At 44.0% G+C, this 19,735-nt stretch overlaps 1 protein-coding gene across 1 annotated transcript in view; it reads left to right on the top strand.

Annotated features, from left to right (window-relative positions):
* The window catches only part of NPSR1 (neuropeptide S receptor 1), a 183,173-nt gene extending 164,139 nt beyond the window's left edge, over positions 1 to 19,034 (top strand). The window contains exons 9-11 of the mRNA XM_032304415.1: positions 13,313 to 13,399; positions 17,917 to 18,097; positions 18,944 to 19,034. Of these exons, the coding sequence (XP_032160306.1) occupies positions 13,313 to 13,399; positions 17,917 to 18,097; positions 18,944 to 19,034 (359 nt within the window). The remainder of the gene's footprint in view (positions 1 to 13,312; positions 13,400 to 17,916; positions 18,098 to 18,943) is intronic.
* The last annotated feature ends 701 nt before the right edge of the window (positions 19,035 to 19,735 follow it).

Here is a 19,735-nt window from a genome sequence, read left to right as displayed (position 1 = left end):
ATGGAGGGAAGGTCTTAAGGATTCCCAAGCGGGCACTAATCATCTGTATCCCTTCTCTAGGTAAATCGGGAGAGACGTGTAAGGCTGGGTGTTCTTATCTGAATTCAGTTCAGTTCTGCTGTGTCCGCCACAGGTCAGCAGCAGTACCAAGGCCTGGGGATGCCAAATGAATCCATATTATGGTTTCAGACTAGAGGAAGCCTCTAGGCCCCCACGTGGGGTCTCAGCTCTGGCTGCCCAAGAGCACTGCCTGGGGAGATTCTCAAATGCACCAAATACCAGGAGACCGCTGCCTGAGAGGTTCTGATTCACTCCGCTTGGAGTGAGGTCTGGCATCGTTACTTTGGAAAAGCTCTTTGGATGATTTTAATGTGCACCCAGGTTTGGCAACCTCTCGTCCAGCGGGAGGCACAGTTAGAGGCTGCTGACTCCCACCGTGATTGACAAGAGCAACCCCGAGGTGTGTGCAGGCTGCTTGGAAATGTGCCACCCATGAAACACCTATCATTCAACTTGTGACCCCTTCTGGGCTCCGTGCAGGTCCTCCACACAGACTCCCTCCCTCCAGTCTAGTCTCTGCACCCTGGTTTTTCTAGAAGAACAAGAGCAAGCAGAAAGAATGAACACAAATGCATTCATTTTATTCATCATCAGGGGCTCTGGCTAAACGTCAGCATATTTGTCTGAAAAAAAAAATGGAGGAAGACATCCTTCCTCTATCAGGCATGAAATAGATACATTAAATACTAAAATTGTTGAAATAGGGTATCTCTATCAAAGAATTACAAGAAGAAGAGAATAGAACAGAAACTCTAAAGGAAACCTTGGGAATTTAAGGGAGGATAAAGTGTTTCGAATTGATAGCGTAGTAGAGATCATTCAGTAATTAGTGTTGTTGAGAGAGTTTATTTAGAAATAAATAGAGCTATAGTCCTACCTCATTGCCACAAGGAAATAAACTTTTTTTAGTGATTTAAGTGAAAGAGAGGGAAAGGAAAGAAAACATAAGAATCATTGTTTATAATCAGGAAAAAATGGGAAAAGTTCTGCATACCTGTAATGAGGGATCGACTATAATTATATAGACAAGGAAATGTGACAGCTGTAAAAAGTATTATGTAGTATACTCATTGCAATAAAAAGATGTTTATTATGTATTAAACTAATAAGGAAAAAGTTAAATGATATCACTTTTATAAATATACGAATACATAATAAGTATTAGAATATGCATGTGCATATACAGATGATAGCACACTGGACAGATAGATAGATAGATAGATAGATATAGAGATATATCTTAAACTGATACATCCCTAAACATTCAAAACTTATATTTTCAGGGAATGGGTAATGACCAAGATAAGATGTGTTCTGATACATAGGTAGGATCTAGAAGCTACAAGGCATAAGGAAGTTCCCAGAGGTTGATATAACAGATAACAAAAAATGCCTCTTCCTGCCCACAGATGTCTCCCTGCTGAGCTTTCTGTGATGCCTGAAATTCAAACCAATGGAATCAGTCCTTTTTCACCAAGATACTGTCTCTAGGAGAGCCTAGGAGCAGTGCGTTTGTAACCTGAATTGAGTAATGTGCACTATACAAGCATATACTGATGAAACTGTCACTTAGACTACACGACCCCTGATTTGATGGTGGACAGATCAAGTGTGATGGGACCAGCAGGTTTGGGAAGGTCCAGAGCAATGGGTGTGAAGGGGAAAAAAGTAAAAAGGGGGCGTCTGCATCTGTTCAGGCTGACATAACAAAGTGCCATAGACTGAGTGGCTTCAACAACAGAAATTTATTTTATCATAGTTCTAGAGTCTGGGAAGTCCAACATCAAGGTGCTGGTTGATTCTATTCCTGGTGAAAGTGCTGTTCTTGGCTTGTAGATGGCTGCCCCTTCCCTCTTGTTGTGTCCTCATATGGGGGTGAGGGGAGATTGAGAGAGAAAGAGCACAGGCTCTGTTGTCTATTCTTATAAGGGCACTAATTCCATCATGAGGGCTCCATGCCCATGACCTCGTCTAACTCTGGTCACCTCCCACAGTTCCCATCTCTAAAGACCATCACATTGGGGATTAGGACTTCAACATATGCATTAGGGGAGAACACAAACCCATAGTCCATACACAGGCAGAATCAGGGGGGAAAAAAAAAGACACTGAAGAAATAATTGAAGTCCAACCAAATGAGAATAGACAAACGTTTATCCAGAGCTCACAAAAGAGGCATTGTAAGGGAGTCAGGCACCATGCCTTCTGTTTTGGCAGAGACTCAAAAGCAAGCAGAGGAGTGGGAAGGCTTTATAGTGGAAAAAGGGAAGAATTCAGATGTGCCCTGGCTGGTGGCTGGTGGCTGTTTGCCTGGGAAGCTATAGGCAGGCCAGGTAGAAGCATGGAATCCCATGTGGTTGGTGAAGGGTATATACTTGGCTAGCTCTGGTTGGGTTTAAGTTGAAAGTGGAGACAAAAACTAAAGAAGCTGTCAGTCATTAATTGAGTGTTGACCATTTGGGGTAGATTGTTATGGGTCTTACAGGACAGTGGGAGAGAGATACAGGTCAGACTGGCTACACGTTTGACCTATACATGGTAGCTTGGCCTTCTGGTCTGGTCACTTCAGGTAATGGGTTGGTTCCCTGGCCTGGTGGCTGCAGAGTGTGGGTCAGGGGTTCTGCTTCTATATATGGTCTGGCCATGAAGCATTTGTTTACATGGTCTATCAACACAAGCTGACAAGACAGAGGAACAGACAGAGCAGCTCCTGTCAGCCACTTCACTAAGTTCTTTCCATACTACATCTTCTTGAATCTGTGCATGACGCTGCAAGGCGCATTATTAATCTCTCTCTTACAAATGGAGGACAGCCCATACAATTGACCAGAAAGCCTATGTTTTCTCCCCAGTATCAGGCTGCCTCTCAGAAGGAAGGCCACTGCAGAAGGGGAGGTGGTACATGGCTGGGGGAAAAAAAAAAAAAAAAGTTCAAAGTGAAAAAAAATTTTTTTTAGTTAAAAAACCCAAACCCTGGCTCTTTGGCGTGGCTTCTCTTCCACCCCACTCCCTCCAGAGTTTAGCCTTCAGATTGTTATTCAGATCCCAGCCCCTGAAGTGTTTTGATTTGAAGTCTTTAAAATCTAAAAGGTGGCCACTACTGGTCAAGGGCCCGATTTTATCTCAGTAGGCTAAGGTCTTCCTGTACTTACAGATTTCAATCAGCTTCGTTTAAACCCCCGTCCTTTGCTTCTTTCCAGTTCCAGGAGGTTGGTCTGTCCTGAGCTCCCTCCTGCCCAGAGCTGTCACATTCACCTGCCCACGGAGCGCTCTTCTGTTCCCTCTGCTCCTGGCCCAGCAAGCATGGGATCCACATCAGTTTCTTTGAGTTTATCACCCCCAAGAGTAGATAGAGCAAATGTTGCTGTAGGTTTGAGGGGAAGAAAGTTTTCCAATTCTTATCAGCTGCCTCCCCCCTTTTCTAGCAGGCCTTTCACCACAGTGGTTGGGCTCTGTCTGTTTCCAGAGTCCCGCATATCTCCCTGCTACTAGATTTCCTAGTCCCTAAACTACTGGCTTAGCCCTGTCCTCCAGTCTCTGAAATAGTTCAAAGCCACATAGAGAGCAGTTTTCCCACTAGTATACAATATGCCATTATCCTCCCCAAAGTGGAAATGGCTACAGTCAATTTTTATTCTTTAATACAAGTCAAAGTCTATTACCCCTATTTTTTTTTTCAGTTGTCCATATTAACACCAGTGAGCCTCTTCTGGAATGAGGGGCAGAGAGTAGTGTCAAAAGCCCATATATTCTCTGTATCTGATTCATAAACGGAACTCACCTGATTTTCTCTTTGTTATTACAGCTAGGCAGCTTATGGTGTTGCCTGGTAAATAGATCTCCAGTGGTGCTAGCATGCCAGGATTATTGCTCATCAACGAGGGGACATTGGCAATGATTAGTGTGAACAGAAGCATGCGGTGTAAATACAGGCTGCAACATTCAAGCTCTCGTTCTTTTATGAACCACTCTTCTTACCAGCAAAGAAGTCTATTTTCTCTCCCTCAAAGGTGGACAGAAAGAAAAGAAAAAGAACTATTTAACAAATGATCTAAATACTTTCCCACAAACAAGTGTGGAAGGCAAGAGGTACCGGGGATGAGATTTTTCAATCTTGTAAGTTATCTTTCCTAAACAGGCGTGTTTTTGATGCCCAGGGGAATCTAATTCTGTAAAATAGAGCAGTTAACTGCATAGGGACAGGAGATGCAGGAAGTGCGGCCATAGGGTTTGCAAACCTATCTGTGTATGACTGCGTCTGGCCATTGTGGTTTAGGAGACGGGACAAGATCCATGCCACATCCAAATTGCATGTTTCAAATCAAATGAGACAGAATGAGGTGGGGAAGAAAGCTTTGGATTGGGAACTGGGTTAGAGTCCTATTTTTCTAGCTAAATGATTTAAGATAAGTCCATTAGCTGCTCTCAGCACGTTTCTTCATCAGTAAACACAGGCAAAATGGCTTCTCTACATAGAATGACATTTAGTAAAAGACAAAGAACTTCATAAAAGAAATAGATATAAATAAATGAAGCTTATAACAAGTTCATGGATAGTAAGATTCAATAGCCTGAAGATGTCAATTTTCCCAAACAATCTACAGATTAATGCAATTCCTGTCAAAATTAAAATGGGACATTTTATTGAGCTTGACAAACCAATTTAAAATATATGCGGAAATTTCAAGAGCCAAGAATAGCCAAGAAGACACTCCTAGAGAACTAGAACAAAAGTAGGGGAGGTTTACTCTATTCAATATTAAAATCTATCATAAAGTCAGAGTGATTAATAGAGTATGGTATTGAGACAATACAATACACAAATAGAAAATGAAACAACCTCAAAACAGAACCTACATATATACAAAAACTTGATATATGTCAGAAGACCATAGAGAAAGAAATAAAACTGGTTCTTTACCTCAATTTATAAGCAAAAACAAATTCCAGGAGACTTGGAGACTGAAATTTTGTTAACTGCAAGCAGAGCAAAGAGCAATTTTATTTATGTAAAAAATGAATTTATTCATGAACAGCCGAGAAATTGCAATTCGGGACAAGCAAGCTGGGGCGAACTTTAAGCAAGTCCAAAGAGACTAAGGGAAGGTGAGCTTTATTAGGTTTTAGGAGGAACTGGGGTAGGCTGTTCCGAACAAAAGGTCACTGGAGAACGAAGAGTTCCAGGTGGCGGCGGTTTCTTATTGGCAGCAGGTGGTGTGGTTGGTGCTTTGGTGCTGAGGAAGGCGGGATCTTCCTTACTTTTTCTTAAAGGCAAGAGACAAATTCTCGTGTAAAAAGCGCCCTCCCTTCTCCAAGTGGTTTTTCTGTTGGTTAGGCAGGCTGCCGGGAGTGGTACGTGCGTGTGAGCGCCCCTTTCAGGCCTTGCTGACTCCGTTTCCTTATGTTCACAACATATAAACCTTCTATATATATATATTTTTTAAGATTTTATTTATTTGACAGAGAGACACAGCGAGAGAGGGAACACAAGCAGGGGGACTAGGAGAGGGAAAGCAGGCCTCCCACTGAGCAGGGATCAATCCCAGGACGCTTAGAGCACGACAAGAGCCAAAGGCTGACGCCCAAAGGAGCCACGTGACTGAGCCACGCAGGCACCCCCATAGAAAACTTTTAAAAGAAAATGTATGGTGATACCTTTATGACATTGGGATAAGATATCCCAACGTCATATCCCAGTTAACATAAATTATGTTATACATGTCATATCCCAGTTAGCATAAATTATGTTGGATCTTCTTAAACAAGTTGAACATAGATCAACAAGATCCAACATAAACAAGATCCAACATAATTTATGTTAACTCAGAAATGATAGATAAATTTGGCTCTATTAATATCTAAAAAGTCAAGTATAAAGTGGGAGAAAGTATTTGCAACACAGAGACCTGGGAAAAGATTAGTATTCAGAATATAGGAAGAACTCCTAAAAATCAATTTAAAAAAGAATTTTTTTAAAAGTTGAATAGAATAAGTAAGTCATGGAGATGAAAAGTACAGCATAGGGAATGTCATTAGTAATATTGTGATAGCCTCTTTGGAAAAGAGTGTGGAGATTCCTTAAGAAATTAAAAATAATGGCGCCTGGGTGGCTCAGTGGGTTAAAGCCTCTGCCTTCGGCTCAGGTCATGGTCCCAGGGTCCTGGGATCGAGCCCCACATCGGGCTCTCTGCTCAGCAGGGAGCCTGCTTCCTCCTTCTCTCTGCCTGCTTCTCTGCCTACTTGTGATCTCTGTCTGTCTGATAAATAAATAAAATATTAAAAAAAAAAAACAAATTAAAAATAAAGCTACCTTATGACCCTGCAATTGCACTACTGGGTATTTACCCCAAAGATAGAGATGTAGTGAAAAGAAGGGCCATGTGTACTCCAGAGTTCATAGCAGCAATAGCCATAGTCACCAAATGGTGGAAAGAACCAAGATTCCCTTCCACAGACGAATGGATAAAGAAGATATGGTCCATATATACTATGGAGTATTACACCTCCAACAGAAAGGATGAATACCCAATTTTTGTATCAACATGGACGGGACTGGAGGAGATTATCCTGCGTGAAATAAGTCAAGTAGAGAAAATCAATTATCATATGGTTTCACTTTGTGGAGCATAAGGAATAACACAGAGGACATTGGGAGATTGAGAGGAGAAGTGAAATGGGGGAAATCAGAGGTGGAGGCAAACCATGAGAGACTGTGGACTCTGAGAAATAAACTGAGGGTTTTGGAGGGGAGCAGTTTGGGGGGTTGGGTGAGCCTGGTGGTGGGTATTATGGAAGGCACGTATTGCATGGAGCACTGAGTGTGATGCATAAACAATGAATTTTAGAACACTGAAAAAAAAATAAAATAAAACTTAAAAATAATGGGGCGCCTGGGTGGCTCAGTGGGTTAAGCCGCTGCCTTCGGCTCAGGTCATGATCTCAGAGTCCTGGGATCGAGTCTGGCATCGGGCTCTCTGCTCAGCAGAGAGCCTGCTTCCCTCTCTCTCTCTCTCTGCCTGCCTCTCCATCTACTTGTGATTTCTCTCTGTCAAATAAATAAATAAAATCTTTAAAAAAAAAAAAAACTTAAAAATAATAATAGTAATGATATTGTAATAACATTGTATGGTGACAGACAGTGACCAAACTTAGCATGGTGAGCACAAAGTAATGGATAGAATTGTTGAATAAATATGTTATTTACCTGAAACTACTATAAAATTGTATGCTGATTATGCTTCAATTTTAAAAAACATATACAACAACAACAAAAGATAAAAAGAAAAAAATGAGCAATACACAAACAGACATTTCACAGAAGGGACAAAAGGAATGGCCAAAACTAAGATTCTTGATGATCAAGAAATTGCACATTTAAACCTCAGATGCAATTTTCTACCCAAAGGATTAGTAAAAATGTTAACATCTGATCTCTCAAAGTGTTGAAAAGATATAGAGCTCATGGTCTATTTGGCAATATCATTCCTCAAATACGTAGTAGGTTTCTGATCCATTTGCTTTCAGTCAGTTTCATGTGCCAGTGACCATGTCCAAAAAATCTTTCTTAATAGAATTCTCATATCTGACTTGTGTCTTTGCTTCCATATACCATCCCTGTCTTTAACTTAATGGAGGCTAGGTTGAAGCCATCTAAAACACTAGTAGGGAGGCCACATCCTTAGTGTCATCTTTGCCTCAGGAATGATTCTGAATGGGTCTTTGTTGGTTAAAACCTCTCAAACTTAATTTGGGGACCAAGTTCAGCTCCACTGGTATAAGACTTGCACACTTAGAAGGTGTACACATTTACTTTAATGCTCCACTCACATTTTCAATTTGCACCAGGTCATGCAAAAGACGTATCTGTTAATATCAGGGACCAGAAGCAATGGACACTTGCAGTTCCATGAGATCCCATATTTTAAGACTTTAAGTTCCTGTCATTTTTTTAATTTATTTATTTGACAGACAGAAATCACAAGTAGGCAGAGAGGCAAGCAGAGAGACAGAGAGAGGAGGAAGCAGGCTCCCTGCTAAGCAGAGAGCCCAATGCGGGACTTGATCCCAGGACCCTGAGATCATGACCTGAGCCGAAGGCAGAGGCTTAACTCACTGAGCCACCCAGGCGCCCCATGTTCCTGTCATTTTTGTTCATAAACCAACCATCTCTTGTCTGAGCTCACCTCTTTTTTCTAATACCTTGCTAAACATAGCGGTAGCAACCAACACACACTATTAACATTCCACTTACCAACTGTGATTGTTAATTTTATGTGTCAACTTGAATGGGCTAAGGGATGCCAAGATAGCTGGCAAAACACTATTTCTGGATGTGTCTGGAAGACATTTCTAGAAGCATTTGAACCCATAGACTAAATAAAGGTGTTCTCACCAGTGAGGTAGGCATCATCCAATCTGCTGAAGGCTGAATAGAACAGAAAGACAAAGGAAGGGTAAATTTGCTTGAGCTGGGACATCAATTTTCTCTTGCCCTTGAACATCAGCTCTCCTGTTCCTTGGGCCTCAAGCTAGGACCAGGATTTACACCATTGACTGCCTGAGTCTCCAGCCATTGTGTTCAGACTTACACAAACATCTTCCTTGGTTCTCATGATTTATACTTAGACTTAATTATACCACCAGCTTTCTTGGTTCTCCAGCTTATCAACAGCAAACTGTGGGACTTCCCAGCCTCCATAATTTTGTGAGTTAATTCCTATAATACATTTCCTTTTATGTATATCTCTACGTATTTCCTGTTAGTTCCATTTTCTGGAGAGCCCTGACTGCTGAGCCAGGCCTGTTCTATGGGCTCCAGGCTCAGTAGATACACAATTTGACGTCCCAGGCATCGTATGTGATGGTTCTATGAAATAGATCTCTAGTGTCCCAGCTTCCAATATCAGTTTCCTTGTCACCTGCTGCCAGCCCACAGGCCAATGCTATATGTTTTAGATTTTTGTTATAATAGCAATGCATATGAAATACCGATTTCTGCTTCAGTTAAGGAAACACTAGGTGCCCTACCAAAGAAACCCCCAAAGACAGTAGCTTAACAAAGGAGAACTATGTTTCCTGTTTAATTAAAGTCCAATCAACAGTCAAATACAAAGGCTCCACATAGTCATTCAGGAACTCAAGCAGATGAAGATTCTGCCTCACTGAACAGATGGCTATAAGGTGTCTCTCTCAGCATCGACATCCTACAGTCAGGGGTAGGGACACAACAGAGAGGATTACTCTGTGGTTTGTCTGAGCCAGGCCTGAGAATAGTGTCCATGGATTCTTCCCATATTCCCATAGGTAGAGCTTTGTCATCTGACTACACCCTGCTGAGAAGAAAAGGCTTGGTGGACAGCTCCCGTGTCCCAGCCACAATTATTTTAGGTCTGCCAGGCTTCCTGGTTCCCCCTGAACTGAGGAGCTGAGGAACAGAAAAGGCTGTGAGGTAGCTAAGTTAGGTCATACCTCCTCATATCTAGCTATGACCTCTGGTCCAAAAAAAACAAAAACAAAAACAAGGGAAAGTAGTGGTCAATATTTAGTGTAAAAATGCACTAGAAATATTTAATCCTGAGGCTATATTTATAAATAAACAGGCCATCAATGATTGGAAATAAAAAATTTCAAATTTTAAGAATTTTACAATTTGGGCATGACTGTTAAAAACATTTACATTCTTAAAGCCAATCGGAAATACATAGACTTCCCAACGTGTGGGAAAAAAAAACATTTGTTTTAAAACATCCCCAGGTAGATTTCCTTGTTACAAACCAATCTCCTGCACTCATTATAAGCCCAGAGATGGAACAATCCCTCCGGCCAGGAATAAATTCTGTCTCGTTTAAAAATCCCAGGATACCAATTGCTCCCCCTTCAGGCGGTCTGTTCAGGCAACAATGGATTCCCAGTGGCTCTGCAAGGGTGGGGAAGGGGGGGAGGTAAGAGCAGGAAGTGGTCCCTTGGAGACTAGATGGACAGTGTGGGGGGCCCACCCAAGGATGCATCCGGGAACTGAGACTGCCTGGGGCAGGATGCAGCTTCCAGTCCCGAATCTAATGGACCAGCTGCCTCAAGGCGGCCCCAGCTATCAATGGCAGAGATGGCTGGATTTCACCGTTTTTTGCTCTAGCTCAGTGCCAAGGCCTGGGTGGAAATAATCCTTTTATCTTCCAATAAAGGAGAATTACTGGCATTTGGGAGCTCAGTTCTCTTTGAAGAGCCATCTTTAGAAGCTGGAGGCTTTGCATTTCCTCGAGTGGTCAGATTAAAGAAGGCTTTCACTGATCTCATTGGGAGATCGAAGGGCAGGTAGTTGATTATATTGTCACCCAGTTGCCCGGCGGGAAGTACTGCGAGGTTCCATTTTAAAAAGATTTCAGAGCACAAATGTCATTCTCAAGAACTTTTCTGAAAAACCAACCAAGTTTTCAGAACTGTATTGTTTCGGAGCCAGCTGTTAGGCCAGCCAATGGGGATATTTTGAATGGATATAATTTGGTCGGCTGTATTTCTGACTTGCCTCCCATGGGTAAAATCCTTCCGGGAGAACTTTTGGATGTATATAATTCCTATATCCAGATAACAACAGTGTATAATAGACTCTCTAAATGTAGTAATACTGTCTGTTCACTTCCATAAAGGGAGTTCATGTTCATCCTGAAATACTATTAAAACTTTATTCATTCCAATTAATATGGGAATTGACATTCTCAGTATGGAGCTTGGCATCTTAAATACATTTTTTTTTTTTTTTTAATCTTCAAAACTCTGAGTTTGGTGCAGGGTGTCTGGGTGGCTCAGTCGGCTAAGCATCCAACTCTTGGCTATGATCTCAGTGTTGTGGGATAGATCACGGGATCCAGCCCTGCATGGGGCTCTATGCCCAGCAGAGAGTCTGCTTGAAAGATTCCCTCCCTCTGCCCCTTTCAAAGAGCCTCTTGAGTTTGGTGTTTTATGCCTCATTTTTTAAATTGGGAGACTGAGGCTGGAAACAGTTCGCAGCTACCTAAGGTCACACAGGTGGAGTTTGGTAGAACTGGAGGGTATATTCAGGTCTGACCTTGGAGCCCATATCCTTCCCAGGAGACCACCGTGGAAATCAGGGTTTTTTCACCTTGACACTATTGGTGTTTGGGACTAGATAATTCTGTTTCACTGTCCTGTGCCTCTAAGGATGTTTAGCAGCCTTCCTGGCCTCTCCACACTAGATGCCAATAGCAACCCCCCAGCACACTGAGACAATCCAAAATGTGTCCAGACATTGGCAAATGTAGCCCTCCGGGGCAATATCGCCCACAGCTTAGAACCGCAGCTATAAATGCTTCTGAAGGGTTTTTGCTTCCTTATGCTACTGAAGTCTCGTGGTTCTGTGAAATGCACAGAATAATTTGAAACCCTAGTAGTACCTAAGAGTGGCCTTATAACGTATACGTTAAGAAATAAAAAACCAGTTCTAATTAGCATTTCAGCTTATTGCACATAAACGTTTCTTCCTATTCTTCCTGATTACCGTTTGTCCTCTCCAGCGAGTACATGTTCACACTGGGAAAAGACTCAGAAGCTTCAGCGGTTGGCAGCTGCCTCCGAAATTCAGCCCAGACTCCCTGGGAGGACATTCTAGGTCTTTCCACTTCTGCCTCAGTTCTCCTCCCCACCCTGAAAACCATCGTCCTTTTTTAGGCTCCAGTCAAGTGAGTGACTCCCCCATGGTCCAGATACATCTGACATTTTCTGGTTTCCACGTCCTGGCTGAGGACGCTCCATCTGCTTTGCAAGTCTCTCCCAATCTCACTCCCACACAGCCCCACAGAGCTCCACCTCTGGATTCTCTCCATCTGCCCTGCAGCCTCCCTTGCAGGGCAGTGGGAGATGGCTCTCTCCCTCACAGCTGGTTTTCCTCTCTCTCTTCTCACCCAGCACAGTGTGCAACCTTTCCTGCCAGACTGGAACCTCCTAGAGAACAGGAACTCTATCTCAGCCTCTTCTGTTCAGTCTTGTCTCTTGGCAGACATGCCATGTTGGTTGGATTGGGCTGGATTAGACTGGAGAGGGTCTAGAATAATAGTGCCAAGGTAACTTTCAGATCAGTTTCCATAGGATTAAAATAAATCTCAAACGTGGAATCGGAACACTGTAGTGAGGACAACCTAGCACAGCAGCTGGCCTCTAGTGTACAACTCCATTCAACAGGTGCCCCGGTAGGCCTTTGACATGGACCACCACTAGGGTCCTGCTCATTGAGCTCCAGTCAGCAGCATCCGGCTAGCAGTGCATGGGATTAGCATCCCATTCATGCTTCCCTCACTGAGTGTGTGCTGGGGCAAGGTTGAGGGCATCCACAGGAAGGGCATCTTTTCCCAATTTTCACAAAGGCGCCATACTGCCTGATGGAAGCTCTAACAGTAAAAACACTTCTGCATGGGTAGGAGACCCTGCGCCCAACATCTCTATTCCCATATGTACCATCTTCACACCAATTTACTTCATACCAATTTACTTCTTTACTGAGAGCTAACCCTCTAAATTCTGTACACCCTAATCAACTTTTATCTTACCACTGCTTCTTAACTAGAGAGAGGTTTGTATTCATTGATTCAACAAATATTTATTAATCACTCACGAAGTTTAGAGGATACAGCAATGAAGAAAACATAGTCCCTGCCTCCATCAAGCTTGGATACTAATAGATTCTTATATTTATCCTTCGTGTGTTTACCATCAAACAACAGCTCACATAGAATTAAATTAGATATCCAAGATCCTACTTGAGACAGGTTTTTTGTTTTGTTTTGTTTTGCTTTGTTTCTCGTATCCCTGGTTTGAGGTTTTGTTGAGAGTGGATTTTCTGAGTTAGATGAACGAGTTAGTCTGGGGTAACCATTCTAAGAAAATGGCTTCACCCTAAGTTGCGGGAGTGACCAGATGGGTAGCTTAGCATCACCCCCTGGCTAATTCCAGGTCACAAGGCTAATTCCAGCTTTAGCTGACTCAGGGCATTCAGCCAAGACTCTGGAGAGAGTCTGGATGTCCCAGTGCATTTACATTTTATATTAAGCTGCAACCTGAGCTGTTACCAGCATCCAGCCCAAAGCCATCTTGACTCTGAAAATATCCAAGGGTGTCCTCCCGGGCAGGGGTGAACAGGATCTAAGTGGCCCCATGACAGCTGTGAAGCTGTGGATCTAACCTGTGATGTTCGTATTGGCACAAACACTACCCCGTTTCACCATTCCCCCTTCTGTATCTCCAGATGGAAAGCTGTGCACCAATTACCACCGAGGGCTCCTCTCAAAGGCAAAAATCAAAGCCATCAAGTATAGCATTGTCATCATTTTGGGTAAGCAAAGTTCCTCCTTGTGTGTGAACATTCCAAAAGCAAGCTTGTCCCAGGAGCTGGGCAGAGGGGGGAGGGGCATCCCACAAGAAAGGAATGTGCCTGCAGGCACTCTACCTTTGTCTGAGTGGAGAAGAATGTGTGGAATTTAGCAGTCCATCCGTGTCTCCTTCAAGGGCAGACAGTGGTTCCTGGATCCTTCCCTTTATGAATAGAGTTGTCCACCAAGACCTTAGGGTAGATAATTGGGAGAAAGTTGATGAATTCATAACTGGCTGAATGATGCCCAACATTCACCCAGGTGACCCAGCTGCCTTCTCTGAGACATATTCTCCCCTAAGGCTGAAGCTTAGGAGCAGAGAAAGCAGACGTGGCATTCCGTTTCTTCTGGATATTTAATTACAGGGTCACTACAAATCCCTCCCTCATGGCCTCGTTACTCTCTCCCCGTTCTCTCTACTCCAAAGACCCATAACATCACTTCATCTTAGGAAAATAAGGTATTTCTAGAGCACATGATCTGTGTCAGATTGGCGTAGATAGAATTTGCTCTTCTCAACCCTTCAAAGTTCCTCCCCCTTATGCTCGCTGAGCTAATGACCTCGCATCATGTTTCACTAAGAAAACGTCCTATCGGAAGAGAACTCCCTCGTGCTCCCATCTTCACATTCATCGACCTTTCTGCCTTTCTACAGTGTGCTCGGTCTTTTCTCCTGTTTGTAGGAATGAACTGGCACTGCTTCTTTCTAAGCCCAGAATGATCGCTGGAGCCCCCCTTAACAGTGCAGGAGGGCCCTCAGTGAACTCCTCAAAACAGACCCCTTCATCAGTCTCTCTTCTAGCACAACTCCTCCATGCTCGACCTCTCATTTTCTGGAGCCTGTTGCTTTCTCTCCAGTCACTCCTGAAACCACCTTCATCAATGTCATCACGACCTCTAAAAAGGCCAGTGTCGATTCCCAATGTTCATCTTGACTTGTAAGCAACGTGTAATCACTTTCTCTTTCTTAGAACACTTCCTTTGCTTAGAAATCCTATTTAAGATTTTTACTTGAGATCTTGATTTGCGTTTCTAGTAAGCTTGTCATAGTCAGCATGTCAAACCCAAAGTGTCGGCCTGTTCTCCTCCCCCGCACGAAGTAACTCCTCCCTCCGTTGTCCCTGTTTCAGTAAATGACACCATCTTTCACCCAATGTCTATACCAAAAACTTAAGGGTCATCTATCTGTCTTTATTCTATTCCTTTGACATCCCACATAACTCATACAGTAGCAAGGCCTGAAGGTTCTACCTGCAAAATAGCTCCCAAACCCAACCAGTCCTCACTATCTGTACAACTCCTGTCTTAGTCTAAGTTTCCACCACTTTCTGCTTAGAACATTATACCTATTCTTCTCTTTATTCCTTTTCTGCAAAACAGCCAATGTGATCTTTCATGACTATAAATCAGGTAACATCACTATCCTGCAAACCCACCTCTGGCTTCCCATTACTTTGGAAGAAAACCCCACAGTTCTACCACGTGTGATCTATCCCTCAGCCAGACCTCCAGCCTCTCCTCTTTCCTCTCCTCCCAGTGCTCTCCTCCATGCTCATTCTATCCTGGTTGCATTGGTCTTCTTGCTATTTCTTTAAAATGTCCACTTGTTTGCACCTGGGGGGACCACGGGCTGTTTCCAACACCTAAAATACTCTGTCACCGGATGGCCTGGCTCCCTCCTCACATCATTTGGTTTCCCAACAGTGCTCCCTCTTCAGCCAAGCCTCCTTCACAAATCTGAAATAGCTCTTCTCTAGTCTTTGCCCCGCTGTATTTTTCTTCCTATTCCCACTTCTTTCTGAATATTATATCTATTGATCTGCTTATTGTCTGTTCCCCCTACTGGCTGAATTCCGTGAGACCAATGACTTTTGCCTTTGCGCCGCTTGCACTGTTGTCACCAAAACCTGAAAGAGAATCCCACATACACTAGGGGCTTCATTAATATCTGAGGGAAACACATGAATTAGGATATGCAAGAAGGAAGTGATTTGTGTGATTTTCTTTTTATGTGGTTCCAGTCTTCCCCTTCCCCTCCGTACCCCACTTGCAGCTCCTGGGAGCCCTGAGAAAGCCTCACACTTCTTGTGTTAGCTGCATGTCACATCACCAAAACAGGCAATTTCACCTTTCCAAGACGCTGTTGCAAAATGCCAAACAGAGCAGGCGCAGTGGGACTCAGCCAGTAGAACAGAGGCCCAGAACGGCAGTGCGGGCAGAGCTGGGGCCAGAGCAGATACAAGCACTGGGGTTCATAGTCAGTCCTTCCCCCGGCAGCCAACCAAGTAGCACCAAGATTCTCTTGCCTTCTGAGACAGAAAAGAAAATACTCATCCCCTGGATGTTGAGTCCAGAGATAAATGTTAGACATGTGTTCCAGAGCCAACGTAATTATTTGTAATCAGGAACCATCTGCTAGGCCCTGGGGTTCCTTTCTTCGGAGAACAGAGAGGCCCCCAGACGGCCAGCCAGTGTTAACAGCCCGGACAGACCAAACCAGCCTTTCCTATAACAGATATTCTGTGATGCTCCTTTACCATCGTGCGATGAAATGCATAATTAACACTATCTACCTAAGATGTCTTCCAAGATCAATATGTAATAACACAAAGGAGGACTAGAGAGAAAATAACGTATAATATAACAGCAGATTTCAATATGCAAATACTTGGCCACGGCTGCCCTAGAAGAAGAATGAAGTAGGCAGCTAGTTGTAGTAACAGCTACAAAGGAGAATCAGTACAGGTGTGTTTTCATGAAGATGTGAAAATAAAGCAGCATTGCTGTCAGGGACTTGATTTTTTGAACAGGTAAATAAATCCTGCTGAAGTTCCAAATGAAAGAAAGTAATCTTTCCTCCCTCTGCAAAGGAATTACATTTCTGGAAAATTCATTATTTTTTAAAAGACAGTTGTGTTCATATATAGAATAGAGTTAGGTTTCCAGACCGGGGTAATTATAAGCAGAGCTCCCAGCTACATAAATGTCCACTTGGGCCTTCAAAGGATGTATGGGACTGCCCCACACAGGAGGACCCGTATCCCTGGGCAAACCAGATCTCCACCAACCCCACACACGTACCTACATAAACACACACATTTTTTTTTCAAAATGCCCCCCAAAGGTAATTTTGCTCCTTCGTACCCCAGAACCACTATTCTAAGCCAACACTAGGCTTACCAACTGGTGCCAAGAATGCTCCGTGGTCTTTGTGTTTCAATTGCTCCTCTTTAATCCATTGCCAAGGCCTGGGGAATAAAGACGCACCAGTCAGTTACAGAGGAAAGTTGGCCCCTGCGAGGAGATGGCAAAGGAAGCCTGACTTCTCTGAGGAGAAGTCCTATGGGTGAGAAAGGGGGAGAGGGAGGCTGGAGAGGATGTAGCAAGAAAGCGGAAGAGGGCACATCCCTGTCTAGTCAGCCCCAAGACCGTCCACATTGGTGCATGTGGGTAATAGTCCCGTTCTCCAGAGATGGACATATATGTAAAGATAATTATTATAAGGAATTGGCTCACATGATCACAGAGCTGAGAAATCCCAGGGTCTGCAGACCCCGGAGAGCCAATAGTGTAGTTCAGTCCGAGTGTGAAGGATGGCAGGAGAAGAACAGTGTCCCAGCGAGAAGGTAGTCCAGCAGACAGCATGAATCCTCTCTCCCTCAGCTTTTTGTTCTATTCAAGGCTTCTGGGGATTGAAGGGGGCCCACCCACATCAAAGAGGGTGGTCTGCTTTTCTTAGTCTACCGATTCAAAAGTTCGTCTCATCCAGAAACACCCAGAAATCATGTTTCACCAAATACCGAGGCACCCCCTGACCCAGTCAAGGTGACCCATAAAATTCACTGTCAGACTCTGGATCTCCCCGTATACCACCCATTTCCCCTGAGGATTTGGAGACTAATAGAATCAGGGGCTCACACACATTGATTGACTTGGAGAGGGGTAGAGAGCAGCTCTTTTCTGGAGTGGCAGACTAACAAATGCAAAAGAAAATTAAGAACATGGAGATGAATCCAGATTGTGCTTTGAAAATATTAGGCACCACCTTTCCCCCTGCCATATACTAAGACCAGGAGTCACTACTGGTCAGAATGCTTCCTGTTCTTCTGGGGTTTTTTCTCATAGAATCTCCAAAGAGTTTTGCTGGTTTTCCTTCCACACTATGTGGGATGAGAAGCTGAGGCCATGCCAAGCAGTTCGCGACCTTTCCACAAAGACTCACAACAAGGGTCAAATCAAACCCTCCGTTTACAAATTCACTCAACTCTAGCAACGTTATCTGTGGGACATGTACACATCCATGTGTATGTGTGTTTGCGTGTGAGTAAACATGACATGGATGTTGACACACAACAGTTCTGAATATTTCTGAGAGATCGCAGATGCTAAGGAACCTATTTGGAGCTCCACTTGGGGCCACCACTGAAAGCTACCCCCAAGCTGTGGTCAGCTACGGTGCTCATGGCTCTCTTTTCCCCAGCCTTCATCTGCTGTTGGAGTCCATACTTCTTCTTCGACATACTGGACAATTTTAGTCTTCTTCCAGACACCGAGGAACGCTTCTACGCCTCTGTGATCATTCAGAACCTCCCAGCCTTGAACAGTGCCATCAACCCACTCATCTACTGTGTCTTCAGCAGCTCTATCTGCTGTCCGTGCAGGTAAAAGGCCCTCCTGCTTGGGTCAGTGCAGAGAGCCACTGTACTTGGATTCTGACATGTGTCTTTTCTCTCAGTGCTCCCTGGAAGCTTGTAGATGAAATGCTTGAGGGTCAGAAAAGTCCTGTTTATGTACAAATTCAAATCCAGGTCCAGGTCATGGTCCTTGTTATTTCTTCTCTACCACCTCACCTGCGGTAGCAACCGTCTCACTCAGGTCATACATAGAACTTTTTGTTTGGAGCTTCCCAGCAATATGATGCTGTGAGAATAGCAGGACCCAAAGCATTATTACCATGTTATAGATTAACAAAGGAAGGCTCATTAAGGTAAGTGACATTACTGACGTTATATGAAAAATAAGGACCAACACTGAAATTAGGTCCCTCCCACAACTACTCAGTCATTTTGCTGTTTTGCAACTGTTTTACTGCAGAAGCTGCAGGGAGTAGTAGAGAGATACGTAGGAGACAGAATAATAAAATGGTTTAAGGCTTGGGTTTGATGCCCGTGTCTGAGGTTCAAATCTGGCCGCTGCTGATTCATAGCTATGTGTTTACCTTGAGTGAGATATTTAACTTCCCTAAAACTCAGTGTCCTTGCCTTTAAAACAGGGCTAATAGCAGTTCCTACCCAGACTCTGGTGCTGACCCGTGGGAAGGAGTGCTGTGAAGTGTGGGCAAGGAAGGAGTGTGTGGGGGCTGGGGAGGGGGCCAGATAACACATGCAAACTGCTTACAACAGTGTTTGGTCCTCAGTACCTCCTCCATAACTATTATCCTTTAACATCCTTGTTTCCCTTTCCATCAGGTCAAATTATTTTCCCTCCCTGATTTATTCTTTCACTAGGGAGCGAACATCAAGGGATTCCAGAATGACGTTCCGGGAGAGAACTCAGAGGCACGAGATGCAAATTCTACCCAAGCCAGAATTTATCTAGACTCTGAGGCAGTAGGATTGTGAGGCTGAGCCCCATCAGCAATTCTGGGTCCCTGTCACCACCTTGGGCGTGTGGATGGAGCCTGAGCGGCCTTCTCCATCCTGCTCCTTCCATCACTTGGGAGATGCAGGAGGCAAGCAGCCTAGGAGTGTGTGTCTTCTCCATCAGCAAGTACTGGCCAATGTGAGGTCACCAACTATTCATGCCAGCCAGGAAAGATGCTTCCTCCTTCCCTGTGACTCTTGGCCCTTCTTCCCACTGGTCAGCACCAGAACCCAATGGACAGAGACATCTCTGGCCCAAGGTCCATTCTCAAGTAAGCGGAGGAGGCTAAAGTATGGTTTATGATTTGTCAAAAGAACTCAGTGCTTGCCCTCTAGAAGAAGGTTAAAACTGAGGGTTACTTTCTCTGATGGGAAATAATAATAATACTAAAACGTCATGGCCCCCAGATTTCCCATTTCTGAGAGTTGGGACCTGGGTTTCACAGATCTTTGAGGCTCCCGGACAGCCCCTCCCTTGGCATTCCACATTTGGGCGACTCTGGGCTCCAGTCCCCACCCTGCAGGGTCCCCTCTTCCCCCTCTGACTTCTCTGAACCCTCTCTTTAGTTGGGAACTGAACCCCTGTGGCTTTTCCAGGCACGATGTTCCTGCAAGCTCTCTATCCGTTTTGCACGTTGCAGCCATTGTCTATCTAAC

This window comes from Mustela erminea, chromosome 11 (genome assembly GCF_009829155.1).
Source record: "Mustela erminea isolate mMusErm1 chromosome 11, mMusErm1.Pri, whole genome shotgun sequence".
NCBI classification, from domain to species: Eukaryota; Metazoa; Chordata; class Mammalia; order Carnivora; family Mustelidae; genus Mustela; species Mustela erminea.
The sequence above is the reverse complement of the archived record's forward strand: the minus strand, read 5'-3'. Positions and strand labels throughout refer to the sequence as shown.